General features: G+C 50.1%; 1 protein-coding gene and 1 long non-coding RNA gene across 4 annotated transcripts in view; one reads left to right on the top strand and one right to left on the bottom strand.

Annotated features, from left to right (window-relative positions):
- Positions 1 to 20,282, top strand: part of Shank3 (SH3 and multiple ankyrin repeat domains 3) — a 72,543-nt gene extending 52,261 nt beyond the window's left edge. Inside the window, exons 23-24 of one of the 3 annotated variants that reach the window (XM_048353419.1) lie at positions 2,827 to 5,086; positions 20,255 to 20,282. In XM_048353419.1, coding sequence (XP_048209376.1) covers positions 2,827 to 5,086; positions 20,255 to 20,267 — 2,273 coding nt within the window. In that variant the 3' untranslated portion in view covers positions 20,268 to 20,282. Of the gene's footprint in view, positions 1 to 2,826; positions 5,087 to 13,147; positions 16,543 to 20,254 lie in introns of those variants that run through there. The other 2 variants (XM_048353403.1, XM_048353412.1) reach the window with 2 other exon arrangements.
- LOC125356777 lies at positions 5,043 to 7,407 on the bottom strand. The gene is made up of 3 exons (XR_007211963.1): positions 7,398 to 7,407; positions 5,646 to 5,656; positions 5,043 to 5,172 (listed from the first exon to the last, which is right to left on the bottom strand). It is a non-coding gene; the product is annotated as an uncharacterized LOC125356777 (long non-coding RNA).
- Positions 20,283 to 24,310: the final 4,028 nt, after the last annotated feature.

Genomic DNA, 24,310 nt, shown 5'->3' with positions numbered 1-24,310 from the left:
GCACTCTTATCACTTTGAGCCACAGTCTCATGGGGACTTTCCTGCCCAAGCTGGCTTTGAACTGCCGATTCTCAGATCTCAGCCTCCTGAGTAGGATAATAGGTGTTCACTACCATACCAAGCTAGGAGTCTTACTTACTGTTTGCCTAGGCTGGACTTTAGCTGTGATTATTCCAATCTCTGGAACTATAGGCCTGAACCATCATGCCCAGCTGACAAAGATCATTTCTATAGACAGGACAGTGGGGAAAACAGTTGGTTAAGACTGAAGGCTGTTTTGGGTTCGAGAGGTACTTCTTTTTGCTCTCCTTTACCCAAGTTCTGGGCATTCTTCATGATTTCTTCCTTAGGCATGCCTCCTCTGGCAAACTGCCTCTTCACATGCCTTGTAGCTTTGTGTCCAGCATGGGTATCACCATATTGCTCCTAATCCACAGCAGTGTCTTTCTTACTGTCTCCTGTCCTGGCTCTGCCCTTCTGGAAAAGGGGGCCTTTCTACAGCACAGTTCATCATCTTCCATCCATCCTACTGACCCTCTGTGAGCTCCTTATTGTTTTAGGGGTTCTGGGGAATCAGTACTAGCCCTCTTCTAGTTAATCAGAGGATATTTGTCACTGTCTCTCCCCAACATGAATCTTTTCACACTCCCTGTTCCCCACTTGCCCTCAGTGTTCATGGATAGCCAGTCCTTCAGCCTTGCCCAGTTCTGGAACTGATCACTGCAGGTCCAGACCTGTACACCTGCTCTTAAGTCTCTTGTTTGATCTGCTGGTTGATTCCTCCTGTGCTCAGCTGACAGGTGGGCCAGCATGTGCTCACACATAGGCCCTCTCAGCATGGAGTGCCACCAGTTTTAGACACAAGCATTGGCTGAGTTGTTAGGCTCCCTACTCTATGCCCAGGCTGTGTCCCTGTGCTCATGATGCCGAGCTTGGAAGCTCTCTGGACAGGAACCTCAGGATTCTGGTTCGGAAACATAGAGAATACTTAGTACCCACTTCCAAGGACTGCTCAGAGTCCCTCTTGGGCACACCAGGGTTGTGCAGTAGCTGTGACAGTCAGTGGATCTGGGACCTGCATTTTGAGCACACAGTGAGTGCTCAGGAAAACACCTTTGCTACTGTTTTGAGCAAGTAAGAGAGGGTCTTTGCCTCCTATGGTGTCACAGCATAGCCCCCATTCTGGGATGAGGCAAGTGACTTTTCTTTACCCTCTGGCAGAACTTGGCATGCCATTAGCATTAAATTCCCCCCTTTTCATCTTTGCATGTCACTCCCACCTTCTGTATCCTCCAGGTATGTGTTTTTTCTTACGTAGTTCTCTCTAACATACAGGCTTGTGGGTGTTTAACTGTATGTTCGTGTACTGCGCAGGAACACTGCTGAGAGGTCCAGATATGTCCAATGGTGGAGGCAAGGCAGACCTAGAAAAATGATTATGATAACCTTGACACCTTCCTGGGTGCTGCTGCCTGCACTGAAAACTTCAAATGGCTCATTGACAGGAGTAGGCTGTCCTGATATGAGACACATTCCTCCAAATGAGCTGGTAGAACTGGAATTCAAGCCTAATTTGACAATGAAAGTCTATTCTTGTCCCTTGAGGTGACAGCTGTCCCTCCAGGTTAGGTGCATATTATAGCATGAGGACTCACCAGTTATGTGGTGGCAGATGGATGATGCCAGGAGCAAGTGGTCTGTGTTGTGAGTTCATAAAAATGTTCATAAGCACAGATAGAAGCACCAGGTAGAACACTGCTGGAGCCTTAGTGTGTCATCATAGAATCTGTCTTCCACTTTATTGGGTTGGGCCATTTAGCACCAGCATTTTCATTGACTGCACATACTTCAGCACAAGTGTCCATATTGTATCTGAAAGGGTAGGGGTCCTCTCAGGTTCTGTCTGGATACTAGAGTCTAATGACATGCAGATGGAAGGAGGAAGCTCATTATAAGCTGGTGTTGGCCCTGAGAACCAACCGGCTTGGGAGGCCCAGAACCTGGCCCTGTGTGCTTGGCTTACAATTTCACTTTTAATTTATCCATTCTGCCCAAGTACCCAACCCACCCACCTACCCAGCATCACTGAATTCCAGCCACTGGCTCCAGCAACGACATCCACATGGGGCTCCTATGCGCCTGTGGAGTTTATTTCCCAGCTACAGAGCCTGGGCTACCAGTGCTTCCCCTGCCAGAGCTCCATCATTACAATCCTGTTACTTCATCTGCAGGCAGTCTTTCATTTCTGCTCCAGGGGTTCCTCATTTCTGGCTATCTTCCTTTCTGCTAGCTCTGACTGTCACCAGGGCTTTCGACTGACTCCTACTTGTATGCACTCCTACAGCTCTTTCTGAGCAGGCCTTGCCCACACTTTGGTGTGAAGCCCCTTTTCCCATCAGTTTCCCTCAGCAGTTTTGTCTCCTTTTGGGTGAGCCACCACTACTCTCCTGGGATGTCTCTTCATGGCCTGTCTGTGGGTTTGGGGGAAGTGTTGGCTCCAGCCTAGGCAGTTTGGGTCTTTTCCTAGAGGCTTCTCTGGTAGAGCTGTCCTTCACGCTATGGCAGAACACAGGGCGCTCTCCTGGACTCTTCACAAGAACCAATGCTTCCTGTGGGAGACCTGTGGTGAGGTGTCCCCTTCACTTACACTACCCTCCATCTCCAACTTCTCACTCAACCAGATCCCACCCTTCCGTGGGCCCTGTGACTGTTCTGGGATAGAGGCAGGGTAGGACTAGCCTGTCTGGGAGGGTGTGCTGGGATAGAGAGGGGCCATTCTGAAGGCCCAGAGCCCAGGCCAGTCTCACCAGGCACCTCTGTCTGCAGGGGAGGATGAGAAGCTGGCCTCCCTGCTGGAAGGACGCTTCCCACGGAGCTCCTCGATGCAGGACACTGCGCGCGAGGGTCGTGGCATCCCACCCCCGCCGCAGACTGCGCCTCCACCACCTCCTGCGCCCTACTACTTTGATTCAGGGCCTCCTCCTGCCTTTTCGCCACCGCCCCCACCGGGTCGAGGCTATGACACCGTGCGCTCCAGCTTCAAGCCAGGCCTGGAGGCGCGCCTGGGTGCAGGGGCCGCGGGCTTGTATGAGCCCGGACCCCCCCTTGGCCCGCTGCCCTACCCGGAGCGGCAGAAGCGTGCGCGCTCCATGATCATCTTGCAGGACTCAGCGCCCGAGGTGGGTGACGTACCCCGGCCTGCGCCCTCAGCCACGCCGCCAGAGCGCCCCAAGCGCCGGCCACGGCCGCCCGGCCCTGACAGCCCCTATGCCAACCTGGGCGCCTTCAGTGCCAGCCTCTTCGCGCCTTCCAAGCCGCAGCGCCGCAAGAGCCCCCTGGTGAAGCAGCTGCAGGTGGAGGATGCGCAGGAGCGCGCGGCTCTGGCCGTGGGTAGCCCTGGTCCCGGCGGCGGCAGCTTCGCCCGAGACCCCTCTCCCACGCACCGCGGGCCCCGGCAGGGGGCCCTCGACTACGGGGCAGGGGATGGCCTGGGGCTTCCGTTTGGGGGCCCCGGCCCAGGGCAGGGCAAGGAGCGGCGGCTAGAAGAGCGACGCCGTTCCACCGTGTTCCTGTCGGTAGGCGCCATCGAGAGCAGCCCGCCCAGCGCTGATCTGCCGTCATTGCAGCCCTCCCGGTCCATTGACGAGCGCCTCCTGGGTGCTGGAGGCACCACTGGCCGAGACCTGCTACTCCCCTCCCCTGTGTCCGCACTGAAGCCATTGGTCAGCGGCCCGAGCCTCGGACCCTCGGGCTCCACCTTCATCCACCCGCTCACTGGCAAACCCTTGGACCCTAGTTCACCCCTGGCTCTTGCCCTGGCTGCCCGAGAGCGGGCTCTGGCCTCCCAGGCGCCCTCCCGGTCTCCTACACCTGTGCACAGCCCTGATGCTGACCGCCCTGGACCCCTGTTTGTGGACGTACAGGCCAGAGACCCAGAGAGAGGGGCTCTTGCCTCGCCAGCCTTTTCTCCACGGAGCCCAGCCTGGATTCCTGTGCCTGCTCGCAGGGAGGCAGAGAAAGCCCCCCGGGAGGAGCGGAAGTCACCGGAAGACAAGAAGTCCATGATTCTCAGCGTCTTGGACACGTCCCTGCAGCGGCCAGCTGGCCTCATTGTTGTGCATGCCACCAGCAATGGGCAGGAGCCCAGCAGGCTGGGGGCTGAAGAGGAGCGGCCTGCCACCCCAGAGCGGGCCCCAGCCCCCCCTATGCAGACAGCAGCTGTGGCAGAGTCTCTGTCTAGCCCCCGGGCCCAGCCCTCTGGCAGCACACCAGTAGACCCTGGGCCTGGCCAGGGCAGCTCAGAGGAGGAGCCAGAGCTAGTGTTTGCTGTGAACCTGCCACCTGCCCAGCTGTCCTCCAGTGATGAGGAGACCAGGGAGGAACTAGCCAGAATTGGGCTGGTGCCTCCCCCACAAGAGTTTGCCAATGGAATCTTGCTGGCCACCCCACCCCCAGGCCCGGGCCCCTCACCCACCTCGGTGCCCAGCCCGGCCTCAGGGAAGCCCAGCAGTGAGCTACCCCCTGCCCCTGAGTCTGCAGCTGATTCTGGCGTAGAGGAGGCTGACACTCGAAGCTCCAGTGACCCACACTTGGAGACCACAAGCACCATTTCCACCGTGTCCAGCATGTCCACCCTGAGCTCAGAGAGCGGAGAACTCACTGACACCCACACCTCCTTCGCTGATGGACACACTTTTCTACTCGAGAAGCCACCAGTGCCTCCCAAGCCCAAGCTCAAGTCCCCGCTGGGGAAGGGGCCGGTGACCTTCAGGGACCCACTGCTGAAGCAGTCCTCGGACAGTGAGCTCATGGCCCAGCAGCACCATGCCGCCTCTGCCGGGTTGGCCTCTGCCGCCGGGCCCGCCCGCCCTCGCTACCTCTTCCAGAGAAGGTCCAAGCTGTGGGGGGACCCCGTGGAGAGCCGGGGGCTCCCTGGGCCTGAAGATGACAAACCAACTGTGATCAGTGAGCTCAGCTCCCGCCTGCAGCAACTGAACAAAGATACACGCTCCCTGGGGGAGGAACCAGTTGGTGGCCTGGGCAGTCTGCTGGACCCTGCCAAGAAGTCACCCATCGCAGCAGCTCGGTGAGCAGGGTGATGTGGGGAGGGTCCTGTCCCCTGTCTTCTGTTCCTCTTGTCCATACATAGGCTTCCCTCTGTTCCCCTTCATTCTGTCTCTCATTTCTCCATGGCACATCCACTCTCCACTCTCATCCATGTACCTCTTTGTCTAGTCTTGTTTTGCTGTCTGAAATAGAAGGTTCTTTAAGGTTGATGATTTCAGCATCCCTGTTGTTGCTAGCAGTGGGATTGGGTATCCCTGAGACCCAGGTGGAGCATGAGCACCTCCTGGGCCCCGCTGGAGGCTCTGCCCCAATATTCGCAGAGTCACACTCTGATTCCCAGCCCATGCTGCCTTTACCATTAAGGATTTCAGGGTCTACTTTGGAGCCACACCTTCCTCCTCACAGCAAACTGTTTGGCTCTTCTTTGGCCCTGTATCTACCACCCATACCCCCATCCTTGTCTTACTTGTGTCAGTGGGGCTTCTCCATGTGGCTAGTGGCACCTGTCTGGAAGCTACTTCTTGCCTTGCTTCCTTTTGAGTACTGGAGTACACTCCATTTGAGAACCTGCCAAAAACTTCCTATTTTTCTGTCCCACAAATATTTGTCTTGTGACACACTTCAACGCCACTCAAACACAGATTTCTAGGTATGATTTTTAAAGTGTATCAAGAATATAGAAGTCACATCTGTCTGCCCTCTCACACTCTGCCCTCCCTTTCCTGTCCTTGTCCTTTTGTCTGCCTTGTTCCCCCACCATGGGGACTTGGGGGAGGTGCTGGCATGGGCAAGCACTGAGTTAGGGTCTGGGTGCTGCTGAAGCCACTGCTGCTCTGTCTAGGTAGAAGCTGCCAGATCCCTGAGCTGACCCCTCAGCCCTTCCCCCAGACTCCCCTGTGGGCTGCTTTTGTCTCTGCCCTGAGTTTGGGTGGTATTGCACCTCCCTTCTTGACACCCTGCAGAACACCCTAGTGGGCCCTTCACTCTCAGATGAATGCATAGTTCACAGATTCATAAGTGGTACCCAGGTTAAGGACTGCAGATCTTCTGTTATGTTGTTTTGTTTTTGTGTCGGTCCTGAGGCTTGAACTCAGGGCCTGGGTGCTGTCCCTGAGCTTTTTTGTGCTCAAGATTAGTGCTCCACTACTCAAGCTACAGCTCCACCTCCAGCTCTTTGGTGGTTAATTGGAGATGAGAGTCTTGCAGACTTTCCTACCCAGACTGGCTTCAAACTTCAATCCTTAGATCTCAGCCTCCCGAGTAGCTAGGATTATAGGCATGAGCCACTGGCCTCTGGCTTGCAGGTCTTTTTTACAGGACCTGGCCACCCTAGCTTCTTTCAGGTTAAGATCCAAAAGATAAATGAGAGCTTGAGAAGTTACAGTTCCTCTCTTTAAAAGTTAAGGAATACTGTCCTAGATCCTGTCATGCTGGGGGCTTGCTCAGGGGACTTCACTCCTGTTAATCTCTTCTAGCTTCCAGGTGAATTAGAAAGCCTCTTCCCAGCAATGCAATTTGGAAGGCACTCCTAGAGTGGCCATGGTGGGTGTGGATGAATTAGGACAACCTGCTGGTGTCCAGACCTTTCTGTAGAACTAGATCCTTGAGGACAGAGTCTTCTGACTCAGCCTTGGCAAATTACCCATCCTCTGCTTCTTCCCTTAACAGCCCCTCTGTTTCTTTCTGCTTCTTGGTCTTAAAAGTCAAAGCTACTGTGCTGGAAATATGACCTAGTGGTAGAGTGCTTGCCTAGCATTCATGAAGCCCTGGGTTCCATTCCCCAGCACCACATATATAGAAAACGGCCAGAAGTGGCGCTGTGGCTCAAGTGGCAGAGTGCTAGCCTTAAGCAAAAAGAAGCCAGGGACAGTGCTCAGGCCCTGAGTTCAAGCCCCAGGACTGGCAAAAAAAAAAAAAAAAAAGTCAAAGCTACTTAAGGTTCACATTCTGGTGTCTGGTCTAGTACAGGCCCTCAATAAACACATGTTAAGTGGATAAAAATAAAGTGCTATGCAAGTGCTGTCTTCTGTGATTTTCAAGGAGGCATCTTAGGGCACATACCATGAAAAAACAAATCTAACAACTGAGATCCATTGGGTGTTTGATTAGCCTAATTCTTGTCATTGGATTTGGTTCCCAGAGGGCACCTGGGCAATCATGTGATGGGTTCCAGGTGATTCCTCAGCCAGAACGTTGTCTGGATACATCCTCTCATTATGATGTTTGGTGTTCACCTCAGTAGGGATAAGGATCTCTTCTTACTCTGTCACTCCGTGCTTTCCCTTTGTGCTTTTCTTCTTCAGACGTGGGTTGGGTTAGGTGGGCAAGACCACAACTCCAACCCTTTCTGTCTGTCTACAGGCTGCTGTAAAGTAAGCCTGTTTTTATGTGGTAGTTCCTGGAAAATTCTGTTTGGCTTTGTATGGCCCCGGTTTCCTGACTAATCACTGTGGACACTGGCTAGGTGATAAGTCAGAAAGCCCTCAGGGGTGGGGCCAGTGCCTTGCAAATGAACTGAAGTGGAGGGGAGGCTCTCCAAAGACTAAGCCTAAGATATTAGATGCCCCCTCATGGTATGGCCCTCACCAACCTCAGCTGACCACTTCTTTGCCTGACACTGGCTTAGAGCGGGCTACCAGATGCTTCAGAATTGTAACTCTTTAAGAGGTTATTTCTCAGTTCTGTTTTCTTAGGCAAGCGCCTTAGCCTCTGAAGGCTGATCTGTCCTCTGTGTGCTGCCTCATCTATGAAAAATGGGGTGTGATGAGACTCCCTGTATGGGAGCCAGCATTACCTGCCACTGCTACTAGGTGTTTAGTCTAGGTTAAGTCTTAGAAAGTCCTTTATAGAAAAACAAATCTGCTCAACATGGCACTAGAGAATGTCAGATCACATTATTAAATCATTCTTTTAGATGGACAGTTTTATAAACTCCATTTTCTAGACAATAAAACTGAGGTTCCAGAGAAAGCCATCCCATCCACTAAGTGGTAGTATGTCTGCCTGTTTTATTTGGAGCCTCTGTCTGTAGGTCCCTTCTGATGAAATACTCTGGGTTTATGCTTAGTTAATCCCACATTGAAAAGGCAGATGTGTTGGCTGTACAGCACACACAGTCTTTCAGGTAATGGGCATGTATGTCATAAATATCCCCTCTCAATTGACTCAGTTGCACTAAACCACCCTTTTGTTCTGTACTTTTCTGCGTCTGCATTTTGTTCTGTTATCATCTATTCTTCTACTTCTTGGGCTCCTACTTACTATCATACCTGAGCAAAATCACAACCCTCCAGAGAATGCCCTGCTGTTCACTATAGTCCCTTTGTTCTGGTTACAAGCTGTGTCCAGCCTGTTGTAGATCCAGTCTTTTGTGTGCTACACCCTGGCTGTGATGCCCATCAGGGTTATGCATCAGTTTTTGTCCTGCAGCCAGTGACTGCTGAAGTCTGATGCTTACTTCTTATTACCAGGGTACCTGTCTTGTAGTGAACTGTCCAAACTGTGTGATATTGTGATGTCCAGGTGTGGCTGCTTCCTTCCTAGGACCTGTCTTGGCAGGGATCACATCTTTGAGCCACATCCCTGGTTTCATGGTAGTCCCTGAATTTTGCTACTCAGGCTCATCTGTCTCCCTCCCTCTATGGACATCCCCAAGAAGCAAATGCCCTTTACTGCCCACCTTTTCTACAGAGACTCAGACCAGACTCTGAAGTCCTAGGCAAAGGTGCTCTTCATCTTTGGTCTTTTGGTGCCAGTTTAGCTGCCCTATAGGTATATCATGAGGCCAAAGTTCGTTAACTTGTAGAAACATGATCAGTTCTTTCACAGTGCGATCATCTTTGGTTCTAGTGTAGTAGCTGGAGAGCATACAGCATCCTGAGTGTTTCCTCAAATTCAGGACTACTAGCCTTTTGAATGTTAATCCCAGGTAGACCACCTGTTCTGTGCTCCCAGCTTCAGGTCCAGCCCTGCTGGGTAGACCATTTGTCTACTCAGATTTTCACACCCGATTCTAAGGCTGCATTGGCCATTGATTCAGACCTGACTTTGAGCTGCACAGCTGGTCTTTGGGCCCCTTGTCCTCTCCCTTGTTTATGGAGAGGCCCACATATATCTCTGAATTCCATTTGTCTTCCAGGATCCATACTTGAACTTGACTCTCACATGTAATTTAAGTCCTACAGCAGTGCTTTGCTTACCCAGTGCCTTACACATGCCAGGAAACAAGCATTCTACTATTGAGCTACATCCCTAGCCCTGCCTGTCTGCTGCCTCCCACTGCCACCTCTTTGGGGACAGAAACTTACTATGTTGCTCAGTCTGGCCTTAAACTCACTACATAGCTCCCAAGCTGGCTTTAAATTTAAGAGCATCCTGACTCAGCCTCTGAAGTGCTGAAAGATAGTATACTACTACTCCTAGTGGCCTTCAGTTTTATATACCTGTCTGACCCTCACATCTGAAAAACGTTTATGGAGAAATAGGTTTGGAAACATAAATTCAAAGAGTACTTTTCATTTCCTTTGATCAGCTTGTGTGGAAGAAAAGTGTAGTTGTGCTATGTTCCCCAGACCATCTGTAGGGTTACTACACCTCAGGAAGCTCATTTTCCTGGTTGAGTAGCACTACTCTGGCTGTCTGCTGTAGACTCTACCTATTAGCTTGTTTTTCAGGGATCCAGATAAAGCCCTGTGTGCTTTGGAAATCTTATCTAGGTGCCTAGGTGGACAGTAGAATCAGGATTCACTATGGCCCTGCAGGCCCTGAGCTACCCTGTGTAGCAGGAATGCATATAGAGAGAGACAGTGGAACACATCAAGGCTGAAGACATAAACAGGCCTGAATGGTGAGAAGTGAGGCTCTGGCAGGAGAAGAGACATACATAGAAGCTTCAGAGCCACTCTAGTTCTATGTTCTTACTAAGGATTATTTTCTTTAATAAGGACCCCAAATCCCAGAAGGCTACATGCCTAGACTTTTCTTTCTTTTTGTCTTTTTCTTTTGCCAGACCTGGGGCTTGAATTCGGGGCCTGAGTATTGTCCTTGAGCCTCTTTGTGCTCAAGGCTAGTGCTTTACTACTTGAGCCACAGTGCTCCTTCTGGATTTTTCTGAATAGTTTATTGGAGTTAAGAGTCTCATGAACTTTTCTGCCCCAGCTGGCTTCAAACCACAATCCTCTGATCTCAGCCTGCTGAGTAGATCAGAGTATAGGTGTGAGCCCAGACCTAGATTTTTAGCACAGGAATTCAAGGGAAGAAGGCCTGTGGTAGAGGCCAGGCCCGAGTGTGGACTTCTTTCTGCAGTTGGTAACCAATGGCCTGACATAAGTGAGAAAGCTGTGTTATTTTTATAACACGGTATTTCTGTTTTCAATGCATATTCCTGGATTTGTGCCAGGTACCAGGAGTCAAGGAGAATAGTTAAAGAAGTGAGAAGCCAGGGATACTGTTTAGTGATAGCTTTTGGGGCATACATGAGGTTTGATCCCTAGTAGCTATAAATAATAGAATTAAAGGGGCAAGTTAAAAAGCCATGAGAAGATGAGCAGTTCGGACTCAGAGGAGATAAGTGCTTGAATTAATATTTGGGGTTAGTGACTTATCCACAGTAGGGGTGAAAAGATGCTTCCAAGTTTCTCCAGTGGGAAAGATGGAGTGATTTTCACTGAGGCAGGGGGGCAATGTTAGAAGACCATAGAGTACTGAACTTGAGTTGAAAAAAGACTGGTAGGGCCTCATGTGGCATTTCTGGGCACACCAGCTGTAGCAAAGGGTGGATGTAGCTAATGTGGCCCAGGAGAAGTATAGACTATGAAGAGCAGGAGCCAGAAAAATCCATCCAGGAAGTAAGAATCTGAAGAAAGACTATCTTTAAGAAAAAAAGATGCCTATGTCAGCTATGGGTCCAGCCTTGGTGACTACCTTGAAGAAGTACCAGGCCTCACTGGCCAAGATTCTCAGTAGTTAGTGAGATAGGACAATAACAGATATTGTTGGAAAAGACCTTGGGAATCATGGATGCTTCACTGAGCAAGCTGGACTTCTCTAGAGGGAGGCTACCGAGAGCACTGTAAGTAATGACATTTGCTGAGGTGAAGTATTGTACCTTAGAGGATGGTTGCCCAAAAGCCCTTACAGAGGTAGCAGTTGCTATGAGGTAACTAACCAGGGATATAGTCAGATAACTAGTTGTAACAGTTGTCAAAGATGGCATGCAAAGATAGAAGCACATAGAAGTCAGATCTGGACATTTCTGGGGTTTCTACCTTAGGAGCAAGATGGGCAAACATCAGACTGTGGGTTTCCTTTCCATTCCCTATGTGTCTTAGGGCTTTCAAGGGTATAATCTTCCTCAGGCTTTTCTTCTCAGCCTCCTGAGGTCTCCAGCATGGGTGGTGGTAGATGATTGGAATATAACTGGTCTTCTCTCTACTCCCAACCCAGTGGCTCCTCGGCCTTGTGCACTCTGATATCCAAGTATACCTCTGGAGGACGCTTGCACCCATCTCAGGACTCCAGGTCACTGTGATCTGTATTGGAGGGCCGACAGGCATGCTTTGCTCTTCCCAACTTGGACCTCCTGGACCCAAACACAGATCTAGGCCCTGGCTGAGCCTTCCCACTGTACTGTCAAACAGCTTCCTGTACCTTTTGCCTCCACTGCTCAGTTGTGGTCCTACCAACTTAGCACAATTCCATGTCTCACCTGAGACATCACAACATGGAAACCTAACACTTGGATTGAGTCTTGGGTTTGCCCCCATCCTGTGATAGTGTGTAGTCCTGGGGTTAGGGGCAAGGTAACCTTTCTGGACCTACTCTATGGGTGCCTACAATCTAGCCCACAAGTGTGATTCCCTTCTCATCTCAGTCCTTTTGCAACACCCCACCCCCAATCCTACCACTTTCCCTGGACACCACCTCACATTGCCTTGAAGTGTTGTGAGGCTAGGTTCCATGGCAGCAGTGAGAGTTTCTTCTGGTAGTTCTGCCCGTTTCCTGCTCTGCTACTGGAGCGCCCCTTTGTTGGGAGGCACTGTCTGGCCTCTTCTGGGAGCTCTATTCTGGATCTAGGCAGTTGGGAGAAGGCAGTATAGACAGGCTGAGGAGGAACAGCCTGTGGAACAGATGGCAATGATGTAGAGTGGGAGTGAGGGATTTTGGGAGAGGAGATGACCTTCTATAAGGAGATGAAATATAAAACCTGCTTTAATGGAGGGAATGTGTTAGCTTTCTTGTCACTGTGACAAAATACCTGATGTAAACACCAAGAAGGAAGAAATTTCTGTTTTGGGTCATGGTCTCAGAGGTTTCAGTCCATGGTCCCATTGTTGTGGGTCTATGATGAGGCAGAGCCTCACAGTGGAGAGGATGAAGTGGAGCAGAGCTGTTCACCTCTGAGAAGCAGACAGACAGAGAGGAGTCTGGGACAAGATATAGCCCCCCAAGGACATACCTCCAGTGGCTCACTTCCTCTAACTAGGTAGGCCCCATTTCTGAAAGTTTCTACCACCTCCCAATAATGCCTTAAAATTACGAACCTTCAATTGATTAATATATTGATTAGGTCAAAGCCCGTGTGAGCCAGTCACTGGTCAGCTGGAGACCAAGTTTTTAATACATGAGCCTTTTTTGGGGGGTGGGGGGACCTTCTATGACCAAATCCTAATGGAGGAACAGTGTTAAGGGAGCTGGAGGTGATGTGGGACAGGCACTGGTGATTCTTGGTTAGCAAAGCACCAGGGCAGGCAGCACCTCAGAGGAGGATGCTTGTGTCAGCCCAGGCAAGGAATGCATTTGCCTGCCCTTGTTTACATTGTTTAAAGGAGAGCTGTTCACACGCAAGCAGGTCAGGGATTCTCAGATCTGCCTATCAAATACATAGATCATCCCCTCCCTCAGTACCTCTACAGTAGCTGAGACCACCTCCCGAGTCCCTCCCTCCACTGGGTGTCCAGCAGGGGTCCCTGCATCTGGCTGCCCATCGTGTGGTTGTGACTGAAGGCCTTGTGGGCCTGGCCTGCTAACATTCTCTCTCATTGCTCTCTCCTGCCCATCTGCATGTGGCTGCTCTGTCTAGCTGCGCGGTGGTCCCGAGCGCCGGCTGTGTAAGTGAGCATGCCCATCCCATGCCTCTTGCAGTCCATGTGCTGTGCCTGGCTTCCCCAGTCTGCTTTGCATGGATGTGTGGGAGTTTGGTACCATTGACCACTATGTACAGCCATAATAAGGGGTAGGGATGGAATGAAGGGTGATGGGAATGGGTATCTGGAGCAGCCACCAGAAGCTGGCTGAAGAGGGCTGGGTCCTGCCAGGTGAGGTGTGAGGCTGGGAAGTCAGGTACCATCTCTTCTGTGTCTCTGTGTGTATGCTGCTGCATCCCTGCCACTGCATGTTTACAGCCCATGTAGGAGCTATTGTTACTAGCCTGTGTAGGGACTGCCTTCCTGTTAGCTGTGTGCTTTTGTCTCATACCTGCATGTGCTTTATCTTGTGTGAATGTGAGTGTTACATGGTTTCTGTCCCCAAGTGTCATGGGACCGTTTGGTTTTGTGCCACTCACTGCCAGCCTCTACCGTGACTCAGCTGTCCTTGAATTGGCCCAGCTTTCTCTGGGTCTTCTCAAGAGAGCAGAACTGGGGGTGGGAGCGGTGGAGGAGCGGGTGGCCTAATGGGTATAGCTGTGTCTTACTAACCAGGAGCATCTGTGAGTGGGGCCCTGCCATCTTCCCCATAGCCATCACGTTTTTCCTCTGGTGGGCTGCCCCTAGAGAGCTTCCACGGAATAGGGGTAGGGAGCTAATCTCACCCCTCACAATCCTATCCGGGGTCCCTCAGAGCAGGGCACCGTCTCTGATGAGCCAGAGTGACCACAAGATACTGCCCCCGACCTCCTGGCCCTGCGCCCTGTTCCCCTGTGTCTGCCCCACTGTTCTTCGCACCCCTCACCTGGCCCTGACCCCCTCTCCCTCCGCAGGCTCTTCAGCAGCCTCGGTGAGCTGAGCACCATCTCAGCGCAGCGCAGCCCCGGGGGCCCGGGCGGCGGGGCCTCCTACTCAGTGCGGCCCAGCGGCCGCTACCCTGTGGCACGCCGCGCCCCGAGCCCAGTGAAGCCCGCGTCGCTGGAGCGGGTGGAGGGGCTGGGGGCGGGCGCGGGGGGCGCGGGGCGGCCCTTCGGCCTCACGCCCCCCACCATCCTCAAGTCGTCCAGCCTCTCCATCCCACACGAGCCCAAGGAGGTGCGCTTCGTGGTGCGCAGCGTGAGCGCGCGCAGCCGCTCTCCGTCGCCGTCGCCGCTGCCCTCTCCCGCGCCCGGTCCCAGCCCCGGTGCCCCAGGCCCGCGTCGGCCCTTCCAGCAAAAGCCACTGCAGCTCTGGAGCAAGTTTGACGTGGGCGACTGGCTGGAGAGCATCCACCTAGGGGAGCACCGTGACCGCTTCGAGGACCACGAGATCGAAGGCGCGCACCTGCCAGCACTCACCAAGGAGGACTTCGTGGAGCTGGGCGTCACACGCGTGGGCCACCGCATGAACATCGAGCGTGCGCTCCGGCAGCTGGAGGGCAGCTGATGCCCCTCCCTAGTCCCATCTGGCAGAGCCCTGCCGGCAGGGCCCCCACCCGTTCCCCGGGCCGCGGGCTCGGCCTGCCCACCGCCCCCCACCCCCACACACTACCGGCGCCCCGGGCCAGGAATGTTGCATGAATCGTCCTGTTTGCTGTTGCTCGGAGACTTGCCCTGTACATTGCTTAGTGCCCTCACCTGCCGCAGAGCCCTACCCAGCACAGAGTCAGGAAGGGCGCGGACCGGACCGGGGAGGCTGGTGCGGGGAGGGGGTTGGGGCGGGGTGCTCTGGCCCGACCACCTCCTTCACAGCTCCTGGTGGCCATTCTCCCAGAGGGAACCTAGTCCAGCATGCGAGGTCAGGACACGCCTTGGCGACTGGGGGGGGGGGAGAGGGAGGGGGGAGTCACTGGGGTTCTCGAAGGGGACCAAGGAGCCCCCTGTTTTGCATATTTTAATCCACTCTATATTTGGAACGAGAAAAGGAACAAATATCTCTGTCCGTAATAGTTTCCCCCACCTTTCCCCTCAAGCCCTCTGATGGTCCCTCTCCCCCTGCTCCCCCCAGTCTTCCATCTCTGGCCCCTCACTGCCACCCCATAAGGGACAGGGGACACTCCAGCTGGTCTGGGGTTGGCCAGGGGCCTAGGGGCCCACCCTGGGGCCCTGGCTCGGCCCTCCCCCTTGCTGAGCTATAGTGTGCTCCACCCACCCTTCAGGTGCTGCTCTGGGGGGAGGGGCAGCAGGCATCATCCTGCTGGGCCAGGTGGCCTGGGAAGCCATGGCCCTGGGGCTGGGCCCTGGTACTCCAACCCCAGCCATCTTCCTCACAGGGTCTCTTCCGGAGTCGGGTCCAACCCCCTTCCCATGGCCTTGGGCAGCCACAGCAGAGAAGCCTCCCTGCCTAGGACCCCAAAGTCTGTTCCTGCTCATTCCTGCCCCGTGTGCGTGCACGTCTGTGTGCGCATGTGAAACCATGGGTGCAGCTGAGCGAATGGGAACCCTGTGTGTGCCTGATTGTGGAGTGGCCAGAAAGGACCACTCTGAACTAGTGGGGATGTGGAAGTGGGCCCAGGGTGCATGCATGGGTGAGTGCCTGTGAAAGCACCATGTCTCCTCTTCCAAAGAAAGGCTGCTCGGCTTTTGGGTCCTACTATTTGCCCAGCCTGCCCTCCCAGAGCCTCACCCAGCCTGAGCAGGTGTCCTAGATGAATTCCCTGCTGCTTGGAGAGGCCCTAGGGACCTGGGACCTTTGGGTTTCTGAGGGGATTATGGGGGACCCCTAGAGTCAGGCTACCACAAGCCCTGTGGAGAAACAAAGATCCCTGAGTGTGCCCCAGCCCCCTTACTGTGACTCCTCACGCTCAGCAATGACCTGTGGGGTAGGGGGCTCTGGGACATTTTTAAACCTAGGGTTTGGAGTCTGGACTAAGCTCCATCCACGTCACTCACAAGTTTCTGTTTATATTTCTAGCTTTTTTTAAAAAAAAATTAAAAAAAAGACAGAAAACAGATGTTTTCGCAGCCCAGGGGCCTGGCACGCCGGTCTGTGCCTGCCCCACCCTGGCCCACTGGCCCCATTCCCTGGGCACAGAGTCACACCCACTAACGCTCACTAACAGACCAGGTCACACACAGCAGTCACTGTAACAGACTGCCACATACACACTCAGTCTCACACTCACCTGTGGGTTTTTGGTTCCGTTCAGTTTGGGTTTTTAACTTTACAGGGTCAGTTCCGCTTCACCCCTCCTTTTGTATGGAGTTCCATCCAGGGGTTTTTACCCCAGCTCCAGCCCTGAGGCCTCCTGACCCTGACGTTGTGATACACCCCACAGAGATCTATGTTTCTTATATTATTATTATTGATAATTATTATAATATTATTATGTAATAAATTTATAAGAAATTGAGCCACGTATCAGTTGCCTGCTTGAGGGGACATTGGGAACAGAATCTGTCTCTCCCTCAGACAGGTCACAGAAATCCCCAGGCTTGACTGCTTTCACCAGTGACTCAGAGCAATGTCTCTGATGCAAGTTTCTGCTTTTTCCCTAGTCTGTTGGACCCCAGCCCAGGCTTCCTACACTGGTGCAGCTTACCGAGTAGTACCTGCTAAACAAGAAGTCTGGTGGTCTTCCATGGTCCTTGTCACTTTGTGGTGTGTGTGTATGTGTGTGTGTGCGCACATGCGTGTGTGTGCGTGTCTGTCTGTCTGTCCCTACTCCACTTTGGTGCTGGGGATGGGATTCAGGGTGTCCTGCATGCTAGACAAAGCACTCTGCCCACTGGGCTACATCTCCAGCCCTGTTTTTAAACCTTGGATTTAAAGCCTCTATTGTCTAGGAATTTATAAAGGATGCTGTTCTTGATTTCCAACTTTCTCATGTCTCTCACCATGTCTAGGCCTCCCTTCTCCTGAAGTAGATATAGTGGTTTCCATCCCTATTATTTCTACTCTGTGCTCACCAACACCAGACCATCTGTGCAAATTAAAAAGTGGATGGAGGGGCCCCTTATGCCCATCTAGCCTCATCTGGACCTGTTCTTCCCAAACTAGGCATACTTGCTATCCCTGGCCTTCTGCAAGACTCAGAGCCCACCATGGTGGTACTTCAAAGGTCACAATTCATTTCCATATCCTGCATGATGTATTTACCCTTCATCACCTTTTCAGCTGAACTCCAGGTCCCTTCTTCCAGAAGTCCTCCCTGCCTTGCCCTTCCCAGACATTGAGTTGGATGTTATGCTTTGCACCCTCGAAACTCCCCAAACCATCTTAAATTAGAGGAATACTCACTTGGGGTCCTCCCAGGGGTCAAACTCTTCAGTATGTGGGTTAATCTTTTCCTGCTACAATGAGACAGGCACTAGACATCTTTTTTTTGTTTGTTTGTTTTGTTTTCTTCTTCTTCTTCTTCTTTTTTTTTTTTTTTTTTGCCAGTCCTGAGTCTTGGACTCAAGGCCTGAGCACAGACTGTCCCTGGCTTCTTTTTGCTCAAGGCTAGCACTCTACTACTTGAGCCACAGCGCCACCTCTGGCCATTTGCTGTATGTGTGGTGCTGTGGAGTCGAACCCAGAGCTTCAGGTATATGAGGTAAGCACTCTTTGCCACTAGGCCATATCCTCAGCCTAGACATCTTTTTATTAAATTTTATTTTATTGTCAGAGGGGTTATAGTTACACACGTAAGGTAGTGAGTACATTTCTTGTCGTACTTGTTATCCTCTCCCTCATTTTTCTCCCACCTTCCCTCACCCTAGACATTTTCAGTACTGCACCAATGGCATATGAGCACCCAGCTGCTAGTTGCCAAACACATGGTAAGGGAGAACATCCAGTGTAACACTGATGTTGATGGCTAGCCTATAACAGGAGTAGAGGTACCTTCTTAGCTGAGCAAAAGCAGACACATGAATGGATAGACGCTCCTTCCAGACAAGAGGGGAGAGAACCAAGATCTCAAAGGTATGATATACTCGAAGGGCAGACTTCAGAGGACCACGTGAGTGCAGAGCCTGGTTATACTGGCAGTGTGAGTATGCTGACACCATGGACTCATGAGGTTATCCCCTAGTTAGGACTATAGCCACAAAGAGCCAGGCAGGGAAGCAGAAGGTCTCTTGGGAATCAGAGGAAGCTTGCTTGGCAGAGAAGAAACCACAGGCTTGTCATTGTCAGGCCAGGGGAAGCAGGTACCCCAGAGGTAGTTTCACAGAACATGTAAAAGTTTGGTGTCTCAAAGTCATGCTCAAGTGTTTGTGCTTCTGTGAGGCTTAGTGACAAACAACCTTTCTGGGCCCACACACCTCACCCATCACTGTGGCCCAGGACAAGTATTAGACCTGCAAATGGAGTTGGCTTCTTCAGAGGCAAACAACAATACTCTTCAATAATCTACATATTGGGTTTCTAGATCTTGTTATTGCATACCTACTAAAAACATTTTTTTAAAGTACATACTATGTTTTGGGCTGGGGATATAGCCTAGTGGCAAGAGTGCCTGCCTCGGATACACGAGGCCCTAGGTTCGATTCCCCAGCACCACATATACAGAAAACGGCCAGAAGCGGCGCTGTGGCTCAAGTGGCAGAGTGCTAGCCTTGAGCCGGAAGAAGCCAGGGACAGTGCTCAGGCCCTGAGTCCAAGGCCCAGGACTGGCCAAAAAAAAAAAAAAGAAAAAAGAAAAGTACATACTATGTTTTAAAGTTTATGTCTAATATGTTTACCCTACATTTAACTAGTCACTGAGGCTGATATTAAACATTGCACATATTAATGTTCAAAATAAAACATTACATCATTCTTTTAAAGTAATTTTCATTGATCTAAATTACATAGTGATTTTATACTCATCAAAATCCTTTAAAATCTGCTGAGTAAAAGAGCAAAATCTTAATTATTGTGCAATGCTGGGGGTAGAATCCAGGGCTTTAAGCATGCCATGCAAGTGTTCTATCACTGAGCTGTAAACCACAACAACCCTCAGTCAAAATTTTAATATCACTCCCCGAATTAATGTTGCTATTTCTTGAATAATATTTTCTAACTCTCTGTCTCTGTCTCTTTTTGTAACTGCATTTGGGATTGAACTCAGGGCCTGGATACTGTCCCTTGGCTTTTTCTTTGCTTAAAGCTGGCCCTCTACTGCTTGAACCGCAGCTCTACTTCTGGATTTTTGGTGGTTAATTGGAAATAAGAGTCTTAGAGACTTTTCTGCTCAGACTGGCTTTGAACTGGGATCATCAGATCGCAGAAGCCTCTTGAGCAGCTAGGATTACAGGCATGAGCCACCAGCACCTGGCTCCCAGGCCTCTTCTTTTTTGCAGAGGCAGGGATATCATGTGCAACCTGGCACCTAGTTAAGATAAATACGGCCCCCTAACGCTCACCATTTAAACTGAGACCTGTTAACATTCATATTGGTGAAAGAGAACAACCTGATCTTATACACTTATTAGGGTAGGAGAATCCTTCTGACATCTTTGTGATTTAAATTTTGGGGATAAAAGCTTCTGATGCTTAAAAGTGGAGTTCTCAACTGGGTGGTGGTGTAGCTGTGACTCAAAGTGGTAGATGCTAGCCTTGAGCAAAAAAGCTCAGGGACAATGCCCAGACCCTCAATTCAAGTCCCACAACTGATTTGAAAGGGAAAAAAAGCCAAGAGCCTTGAACTTGACATAGCTAAATCCTTAATAATAACTTTTTTTTTTTTTTTTTGCTGGTCAGTGCTGGAGTTTGAACTCGTGGCCTGGGCACTGTCCCTACATTTCTTTGTGCTCAAGGCTAGCACTCTACCACTTGAGCCACAGCCACAGTGCCATTTCCAGCTTTTTCTGAGTAGATTATTGGAGACAAGAGTCTCACAGACTTTTCTGCTCTGGCTGGCTTGGAGCTATGATCCTCAGATCTCAGCCTCCTATGTAGCTAGGACTACAGGTGTGAGCCACAGACACTGGGCTGAGAAGAACTCGATATGCATGTAAACAAATAAAATCTCATAGCACTCAGTTGCTATTACTGAGATGTTTTCTTTTATAAGGGAAATTAAATGTCTTATTAGCAGATAGAGGAATAGTTACATCCACTACTCAAGTAGGGGAGTCAAATCATTTTGCTTTCAGAGAGAGGAAATGAGGCTCTGTTAAGCAAAGATGGAAGTTCCTGGTCCAGTAATAAGAGAGACCCTCACATATGCAGGGAAAGCAGGCAGTGGGACACTCAGGTGAAGAAAACTACAGTGCTTAAGATACGTATATAAGGTAAGAGTTCTCAACATTTCCATAAAGGAAATTAGATGTAAATATAATCAAGCAAAAGAGGTAAGAATGGCCCAGGCATTGGTGGCTTACATTTTTAATCCTAACTGCTCAGGAGGCTGAGATCTGAGGATCAAGGTTCAAAGCCAGCTTGGACTGAAAAATTTGGGAGACATCTCCAATTAACTAGCAATAGGCCTGAAATAGACATATATAGCTCAAGCAGTAGAATACCAGCCTTAAATGGCCCTGCATTTTAGGCCCTAGTACTGGCACAAAACTGAAGAAAAGATATGCCTGAGAAGAGATGCTTGATACTGAGGTAAGAAAACTAAGACTTTGTACAAGGTGAGATGAGATCAATAATCACATAGACACGATAGAACTAGCCAGGCTCTCGTGACTCACACCTGTAATCAGCTACTCAGGAGGCTGAGATCTGAGGATCACAGTTCAAAGCCAGCCTGAGCAGGAAAGTCCGTGAGACACTTATCTCCAACTAGCAAAGAGCTATAAGTGGATCTATGGCTCAAGTTGTGGAGCACTAGTCTTGAGCAAAAAAGCTAAAGGCAGCATCCAGACCTTGAGTTCAAGCCCCATAGTGACAATTTTTTTTTTTTAAGAACCTCCTGAAGACATGAGGCCCGTTAGAGACAAGATTCTTGATGCTCATTGAGGAGACATGAGGTAGGACACTCAGACTCAGGGCGTGTAAGACCTTCTTACACATAGAAGAGATGATAAAATTTTGTGACCTTGAGATAGACAGGCAGGGAGCTGAGAGAAGTTTGGGCATCCTGACATTTAGGTGGTAAGATGAGACTGTACTTGGAGAAGAGAGGAGAAGAGAAGAGAGTTCATGAAAGCCAGGTGGGAAAATGAGAAGTTTTGACATTTCATTATGGTAGTTGAGACTGCAGGTGAGGTATACTCTTTCAACATTCAGGCGAAGGAGATAAGACCTCTTGATTATCAGGTAGAGATGATGGGACAAGGTGATAATCTGAGGGAAGAGATAATACCTCTGGCTCAGACCTCGGACAAAGAGATGTTCTCACTTATGACGAAGGGGAAGTGACAGCTCCATATACTCACATAAGATAGTCAAGCTCTACTATACATTCAGTTGAGGGAGTTGTGGCCTTCGGAAAGTTATGAGTTGACAAGGACACTGTTAGAGAAGTTGCTCAGAGAAATCAAGATCATCCCTAATCCAAGACTCAACAATAGAGGAGAAAAGGGATCTATCAACCTATAACAGGAAATGTGACTTCTTAGCCTTCTGATAGACTGGTGGAAACTTAGAAGAGTTGGGATCTTTGGATGTTCTTGTGAGGGGGGTGAAACATTTTAACATCCAGGAATATGTGATAAGCATTTGTCATGCTCTGGCAAGATGATTCTATCTTCTGACAATCAGATAGAAAAACAAATAACATGTCATGGTATGTAGCTAGCTATAATGAGAAATTTTTTTTACCACTTTTTCCCCCAATACTAGATTTGAACTTAGGGCTTTAAACTTTCTAGCAGGCATTCTATACCATACTCTAAGCCATGACACCAGCCCTCTTTAACATTGGTTAGTCTCAATGCTTAAACTGGCCTGGGTTCTGATCCTCCTATTTGTGCTTCACTTTATGATTGAGATAACAGGTGTGCACTACTGCACCACCCAGCTTCTCCTGTAGTTTAGGATGACAGGTGCACCTAGCCATTACTTGAGATGAACTCTCATAAACTTTCATGATTGGGCTGCCATTATCCTCCAGTCTCAGCCTCTGAAGTAGCTAGGATTACAGGCTTGAGTCACACCTGCTGTAAATAATACCTTGCTGCACTTAGGTCCCAGAGAGGAGACCTGGAGACATTCAAGGAGGTAATATGAGATACTGTGATTCTCAGCAGTGGACAGGAAGGTGGGTTTTTATTCATGAACTAGGGGAAATTGGGTAATCCAAGACTATGTGAAAAACAAACTAAAAGCAAAAGGGCTCCAGAAAGATACAAGTGGGAAAGTGATTGCCTGATCAAAACCCTGAGTTCAGTTCTCAGTCACACACACACACACACACACACACACACACACACACACACACACACACGAAATCGAATGACTTTTGAAAAGTGGGTTGATGGTACACACTTGAAAGAAGGAAACATCATTTTCCCCACAAAGTATTAAAGATTCATTGTCTGCTAAGTTTGATGACTTCTAGCCACAATTCATGAGTCTGCAGTGGTCACAACTCAAAAAGAGGTAATCTTGGTCAGACAAGTAGACTCATGGCTGTAATTCCTGCTGCTTGGGAGGTAAAGATCATGAATATTGGGCTGGGAATATGGCCTAGTGGTAGAGTGCTTGCCTCATATACATGGAGCCTTGGGTTTGATTCCTCAGTACCACATATATTAAAAAAGCCAGAAGTGGCATTGTGGCTCAAGTGGTAAGAGTGCTAGCCTTGAGCAAAAGAAGCTAGGGACAGTGCTCCGGCCCTGAGTTCAAGCTCCAGGACTGGCAAAAAAAAAAAAAAAAAAAAAAAAAACAGATCATGACTATCATGGTCCAGGCTGGCCCTGGGCAAAATTATGGGGTGCTAGCCAAGAAAATTTTAAAAAGAGGAGTGTGGGTCATGAGTCTTAAGGGCAAATCTTAGCATTGTCAACAAATAGATTATCAAATAAGTAAATAAAAAGAGCTGATCTTGAACCTGCACCTGGTTTGCCTGGGACCTCAAAAGAGCAATTTGCAATGAAGACCTTGATTTTGAGCTAGAGGGAATAGGATTGCACATAAGTCCCCCATTGCCCTAGTGCTGGGGTAGCTTGTACAAGAAATTGGGAAGTCACTTCAGCATGAATCGGTTAAGCCAAGGGCCCTGGTGTAGATTGCCTAGTGGGGGAGGGGGGTAGCTGCCTTGCTGATTGGCCAGAAGGCCATAGAGCTTTGTGAGGTCATGGCTTGCAGGCCTGTCTGGAGCAGGAGTATAGTAGAGATGCTGCCAACTGTCGTTCTGCTGGTCTTGGCAGTGTCTGTGGTTGGCAAAGATAACACCACGTGTGAGTAAGTGTTGGGGGCCATGGTGTGGGGAAGAACATCTTCTAAACAACAGATCCCACCCAGATTCCCTCTGTCTGGGGGGACAAACTTGATTCTTAGCAGTCCTAGGGTTGTCTCACAGTTCCTGTAATCCACATCCCCAATTCACACCCTCCCTGTTTCCAGAATCATTGGCCTAGGATCCCTCAGTCTTCATTTGCCCTTGAAAGGGATCCTTCGGGTCCTAGATCTGTTTCCCCTGCTCCTCTGATAACTGCTTCTCAGACATTGGGTCCTGGCTTTTAGGAGCCCCTGTCCTCCAATGGACAACTGCAGTATCCTGCCTGTTCCTGGCCCTGAAGGCATTATGTACCACCTGCATACTTTCTCACCCCTGAGGAGCCTACAATCCCAACAAGTCCCAGCTACTGATAGCCTACCTCCTGTGACACAATTCCCAAGATACATGCCTCTGGGCCCCCAATGCTCCTAGTGTGTCACTTCTGCCTGGGAACCATTGAATGCTTACAGCTACTCTCGCTTCCTGTCACTGTCTAACACATTGTGCATCCATAATACCCCCTTAGGTCATCACACACGCCCCTGAGTCTCCCACCTAAGATTGATCCTGAAGACCCTATTTACAGACTCTCCACCTCACTTCTGACTCCCATTCTTTATAAGGATTCCCTTATACCTCTAGGATCCACATAGCCTGTCCTAGCTATATGGTCCCCTGTTTTCTCATTTTGTGATGATATACACACTAACCAATAAATAATAACAGCCAAAATAATTTCCTGGGGCCTGGGGCTTTCTGTACACCTCATCCTGCCCCCTTTCCCAGAACCTGTCACTTTTCCTAACCCCATATACATCCC

The sequence above is a fragment of the Perognathus longimembris genome, chromosome 1 (genome assembly GCF_023159225.1).
Source record: "Perognathus longimembris pacificus isolate PPM17 chromosome 1, ASM2315922v1, whole genome shotgun sequence".
Lineage (NCBI taxonomy): Eukaryota > Metazoa > Chordata > Mammalia > Rodentia > Heteromyidae > Perognathus > Perognathus longimembris.
This window is presented reverse-complemented; position numbering and strand designations above follow the sequence as displayed.